Source organism: Priapulus caudatus, unplaced genomic scaffold (assembly GCF_000485595.1).
Source record: "Priapulus caudatus unplaced genomic scaffold, Priapulus_caudatus-5.0.1 Scaffold1147, whole genome shotgun sequence".
Taxonomy (NCBI): Eukaryota; Metazoa; Priapulida; class Priapulimorpha; order Priapulimorphida; family Priapulidae; genus Priapulus; species Priapulus caudatus.
The window spans coordinates 41,559-47,754 of record NW_014578208.1 but is presented as its reverse complement, the minus strand read 5'-3'; the positions used below and the strand labels follow the sequence as shown (position 1 = coordinate 47,754).

Sequence of the window (6,196 nt, the reverse complement as noted above, 5' to 3'; positions counted from 1 at the left end):
GAGAGAGAGAGAGAGAGAGAGAGAGAGAGAGAGAGAGAGAGAGAGCGACACAGAGAGAAAGCTACATCCCTATATTTATCTTCTCCGATTGCGTTTTCTCGTCTGCGTCAGTGAGGTGTCGACGCTACGTTTATCCGCTAATTGCTTTCGCAAATAAACGCACGGGAACGCCCCGCTGCGGCAGACGCCATGTTTGTTTGCCGGCGCCATGTTTGATTGCAGACGCCATGTTTGTTTGCCGACGCCATGTTTGTTTGCCGAAGCCAGCGACCCCTCCTTTCATGAAATCGGCACCTTCCGACGACAATAGGATATGATGACGACGAAGAGTACGGAGACGGAGGGAGGAGAAAGCTGAACCGCTTTGCTTTCGATCGCTCAGCACATCTCTTGTGCAAACAGGATTGCGCGGGAAGAGAGGAGGCGCACCTGGTCATCCTGATCCATGTCGGATTCTTCACTTTGCTGCTACCCGCCACAGGCACTTGAGACAGAGTCCGTAAAAACTCAGAACAGGACAGAGTCAGTGAAAATAATATTGAACGCACATTCACAAATTCTACCGTAGGCCTACCTCTCAATTACAGTTCCACTGTTGTGTCACTGTATATCAACTTTATAATAGATATATAAAGCTTCATATATATATTATCATTATAATGGCGACACAGCACACTCGCACCGGCGAGTGCGGGAGCGTTCAGCGTTAGTTTTTATGAAGGAAAGTTGATATACAGTGAAACAACAGTGGAACTGTAATTGAGAGGTACGAAAGTATTTGTGAATGTGCGTTCATATTATTTTCAGTTTTTACTGACTTTGTCCCAAGTGCCTGTGGCTACCGCTGCCGCCGCTCCCTCCGCGGGGGCTGCACCGCGCGTGATATCTCTTATGCCGTAATTCGGGGCGTTGGAAGGAAAGTAGTAATGTAAGGTTATGCGCGGCGAACTTGCTATATGTAATACAGCAAACGTAGGCGACGATGATGAACGTTGATGATGTTGATGATGATGATGATGATGATGATGATGATGATGATGGCACGTTGACTCGTAGAGACGTATCGGAGTAAGGATGTCAGAGGAGATCGACGGAGACGGGCGCTGATTGGATAATATTGATGCTATCGCCACGCATTCTATTCTTAGGAGTTGATTTCACACATCGATCATGTACATTAATTATGCGAGTGCAACATGCGAGCCCACGCGCGTGCAGCGGTGTTCTATAGACACACAGGTAGATGTTTGTAGATGGTTATATATCATTGGCCTCGAATGTCAAAGTTCGTAAAGTCACATCAAGAGCTACTGAGACGGAGAAAGATAAAATGAGAAATTGAAATGACAGACGAAATAGAGTATATTGAGTCGCTCGCTATAGGTATAGAGAAGCATACGCCTTTAATCCCATTAATAAAGAATTTTAAAAGATTAATAAAGAAAAAAGAAATTAATAAATTAATAGATTAATATATTAATAAATTAAATAAGATAAAATTAATAAAGAATAAAGAAATAGAGTATATATTTGAGTCGCTCCGCTATAAGTTATAGAGAGAAGCATTACGCCTCTTATATTCCCATACGTGGTACGCGCGTGCACTAGATGCTATTAGCGACGGAATGAGACATGACTTACAGACGGGATTTTTTTAGCACGATGACGTAAGCACTATGCGATGACTTACACGACGTATGACGATGACGTAGTCGACCTAATCGACGATGGCACGTTAGCGACGATGACGATGACGTTAAGCGACAATGACGCGCATGAAGATAGCAGCGAAGTAATGCGGGGGACAATAACGACGACGACGACGACTGCGACGATGACAATGAGGATCCGTGAACGCTTCCCTTCTCTATTCCCATCTTTTCAAGGTCAAACTTTCCTCTCGTCAGGGTCACGCGTGTGAGAAACGCATTGATGTAGATCAGTCGGCGTGGGTGTGCGGGTTCCTTCCACTCACACGCGCAGCCATGTTGTCGTTTCGCATTTATTCCTGCGTGCTGGAATGCGCCGATCGGTCTCGACGGTGACGACGGATGATGACTGACGACAAAATGGACGATGACGCATGATGATGACGTATGATGACAGCCTGTCTCATTATCGCTTGCCGTGCCTAACCTTAGCTTCAGCAGCAACTATCGAGTAGTAGTAAGTAGTAGTAAGCAGTCCCAGAAACCAAACAGAGCCAGCAGCACAGTAGCAGCATAGTAGTATAGTGTAGTGGTCATAGCAGATAGAGCTATACGTCATAGCAACAGCAGTAGCAGCAGTTAGTAGCCAGCGGCAGCCAGCAGCAGCCAGCGACTAGTAGCATTAGCATGTAGCGCAGCGTCAGTAACAGCCCAGCAGCCATTCAGCAGCAGCAGCATCAAGCAGCAGCAGCAGCAGCAGTTAGCAGCAGTAGTAATAGTAGCAGCGCAGCAGTGCATTAGGAGCAGCGTAGTAACGAGCAGCGCATCAGCAGCTCGCACAGTAGCAGTAGCAGAAGGCGTAGCCAGCCAGCAGAAGCAGCAGCAGTAGCAGCGCAGCGCAGCAGCGAGCAGCAGCAGCTAGCAGTAGCAGCATCAGCGCCGCCAGCAGTCAGTGCAGTAGCAAAGCAACACGAGCAGCAGCAGCAGTGAGCAGAAGCAGAAGCAGCCAGCTTTGTGGGTAAAGCAATTTGCCTGTCGCGTGCCTGGAATTCGTGGAATCTGCGCTCTCGTTACCAGAAGCACTCTCGTAGTTGAGAGACGGCCTAGATCACTGGCCTGTACGCGTGATCGGAATACCATAGAATATAGAGGGCAGGAATAGAGATACAAAAGATTTTTGCTATATCTATGAGAAAATACACGCAAGGCATGATAAGCACCGGCCTGAAAAGCATTAGATCACGCGCAGTACCGCACGCACGCACGGCACGCCACGGCACGCACCGCACACACCACACACACACACAGAGAAAGAGAGAGAGAGACGAGAGAGAGAGAGAGAGAGACGAGAGAGAAAAAAGGAAGAGAGAGAGAGAGAGAGAGACAGAAAGAGAGATGAGAGAGAGAGACGGAGAGGAGAGAGAGAGCAGAGAGAGAGGGAGAGAAGATATATATCACATCGCTTTCTTTATCTCCGCCGGCTTCCATGCGCCTATGTTGGACTCCCGCGCGCGGATGGAGCGGTATTTTATTCACGCAATTCTTCCCGCAGTATAAGCACGCTTAGTGAGCGTGGGCGGCCATGATGGAGGGGTGGAGCGGACGCAGGCTGGAAGTCACTCCTGAAACAGCGCTGTCGGCGGCAGCGTCGCGACATGTAAACAAAAGATTCGCTCAATCACATAGAGGGGCGTACGACGAGCAGCCCGATGTCGTTGACGCAGGACGAGCGTCAGGTGATGGGAAGAGGAAGGTATCATCAAAGATTAATTAAATTGGTAAGCTAATTACCAAAATTTAGGCTGAGTGCGTAGCCAGGACGGCGAAAGAGCAGGACATCATTAAACACAAGAAACGAATGATACAAGGTCACTAAATTGACAAGCACCAAATTACAGCATAGGCTAATGCTTGGATCAATATGATTCATTATTAAGAAAATTTTGATTGCTTCAAGTACTAAGAAATGTCGAATATACAAAATGTCGAAGTAGCGAAAGGAAGCATTTATCAAACGATTCGACACGATGTCAATGATTTTCGGATAAATATTGTCTGAGGCGTTGAGACCTTTTAACACGCTAAGCTAAATGTAGCATCCTGCTACTTATCTATGCGACAGTCGCATGTCGCACAACTAGTTGTTGGCTTCTTTGCTTTGCTTCAACTGCGTTACGCGTCCTGACAGATTGCCCGGCATGTGACGAAGCAAAGAGCGCATGCGAGCCACTGCATCGCCCCGCCCCCCCGGATCAGATCAGCAGACTGCAGACGTTGCGGACGACCAGATGTCAGACAACAAAACGGCAGGTGAGGGTGTCAGGCTATCACAACGTTCGTCGTCGTCATCATCATCATCATCTCATCATCATCATCGCATCGTCGTGTATCATCATTGCCATTAAATATCATCGAGTGTTAGCAGATGGAATAAATTAAGATGTTAATTATGTTTGTGCTGGTGGTGTGTGTGGTGTTGTGTGGTGTGTCGTGTGTGTGTGTGTGGCGGGTGTGTGTGTGGTGTGCTGTGTGTGGGTTGTGTGTTGTGCGCGCCGCGTTGTGCTGTGTGTGTTCGTGTGTGTGTTGTGTCGTGTATGTGTGTGTTGTGTGTGTGGTGTGTGTGCTGTGTGTGCGTGCGTGCATGCCGCTGCGGGCGTGCGTGCAGTGCTGTGTGTGTGTGTGGTGTGTGTGTGTGGGTGTGTGTGTGTGTGTGTGTGTGTGTGTGTGTGGGGCTGTGTGTGTGTGTGTGGTGCGCGCGCGCGGTGTGTGTGTGTGAGTGCGTGTGTAGTGCGTGTGTGCGTGTGTGTTTATGTGTGTGTGTGGTGTGTGTGTTGGCGTGCGCGCATGCGTGCGTGCGTGTGTGTGTGTGTGAATGGGCGTGCGTACGTGGCCGCGCGCGTGTGTGTGCGTGCGTGCGTAAGCGCGCGCGTGTGTGTGCACTGAATTACAATAGAACTATGCTATAATAATTACACATATCGTTCGCAGTGCATGCATTGATAATTACCTAATTGAACAAATAACATAAAATCAAAATCGAAACAAAAGTTATCGGAGAAACTTTGCGAATTTCGTGCGCAGGACAAAGAAAACATCAGAGAGAAGATCGCTAAGAGGAGGGCGGCTGCAGCGACACATCTGACGAGAGAGGAGATCCTGTCTATCATGCGACAGGCGCGGCTTCCACAGCTTGACACCATCGTGAGTATGACGTCATCACCGACCAGCCTCACCACGCTATACCTGCCTAATATCAAGGCTGATATCAGAGCTTCCTAATATTAGGGCAACAGCTTCTATAGTGTACGCTAGACATGTTTGAGTGCACGTTAACTCGAAAACGACAAAATACACGCGTAACGAAAAAATTACATGTTTGGCAAGCAATAAAGACATGCAGGAGTACATGCGCGATTGTCCATAGAGAATTTCGTTCAACATTGCCTAATATATTTGAATATACATTGCTTTATAATTGAATAAGTGTAAGTCTCTATGTCCCTATAATGTAGCATACGGCACCAATGCGTTAGCAAGGCGTAGACTGTAGCGCAGTCTCTTCAGGCTCAACATATTATCGTTATTTCATCTATTACAGCTATCTGAGGTGGTAGAGACACATTGTACTGCGTCAGATCGCAGTGCGATTAACCGAGAATGCGACATGAAACAACAAGAGTTAGACCATCTGAATAAACAGGTAAAGATTGCATTTTTAATATTTTTTAATATGTTTTTTTATTGCACTGACGGCGAGGAGCTTGCAAGCACATGTTGATATATCTTTTACCAATGTACCGACCTTAAATAAATAAATAAATAAATAAATAAATAAAACCTCTCTCTCCTACTATATATATATATATCAGGAGCGTATAATGACAAATTATGGGCTATAGAATGTGTGATGTGCGCTCTGTGGCTTTGTTTGTGTGTGTGGACCTTGTCGTGTGTGTTGTGTGTGTGATCTTGGCTGTGTGTGTGTGTGTATTGTCGTGTGTGTGTGTAGTGTGTGTGTGTGTATGTTTGATGTCGGTAGTGCAGCGAGGCAGGAGCTGGTCTGGAGGAAGGTAGTGTCGTGGGTGGAGGAGGGGTAGCGTCGTTGTGTGTGCTGGCTGTGTAGGAGGGATACGTGGAGGAGGAGGAACACTCTTTCTCTGCACCTCTTCTCCTTCCTCCTCCTCCTCTATTCTCCTCCTTCCTCTTCCTCCTCCTCCTCTCCTGCCTCTCCTCCTCCTCCCGTTTACCTCTGTATCATCCCCTATCCTTTCGCTCGTGTTTGTCCTTCCTCCTCCTACTCCTCCCCTCTCGTTCTGCTCCTCTTGTCTTCGCTTCCTCTCGCAACCTCTTCCTCATCCTCCTCCTCCCCTTCTCGCTCCTTCTTCTTCCTTCCTGCCTCCGATCCTCTATTTCCTCCTTGTCGGTGTGTGCTCCTCTCTCCTCCTCCAACTTGCCCCTCTTCCTTTGTCTCGCTCCTGCCTTGTCGTTTAGTGCTTAACACTCTTTTCTCATTCCCTCTCTGCCCCCCTTTCCTTCTCCTTCCTCCT

The 6,196-nt window shown here is 47.7% G+C and overlaps 1 protein-coding gene across 1 annotated transcript in view; it reads left to right on the top strand.

Moving 5' to 3' along the window:
* The first annotated feature begins 5,678 nt into the window (after positions 1 to 5,678).
* LOC106815556 (intermediate filament protein A-like) overlaps positions 5,679 to 6,196 on the top strand; it is a 10,182-nt gene continuing 9,664 nt past the window's right edge. Inside the window, exon 1 of the mRNA XM_014820027.1 lies at positions 5,679 to 5,719. Coding sequence (XP_014675513.1) covers positions 5,679 to 5,719 — 41 coding nt within the window. The remainder of the gene's footprint in view (positions 5,720 to 6,196) is intronic.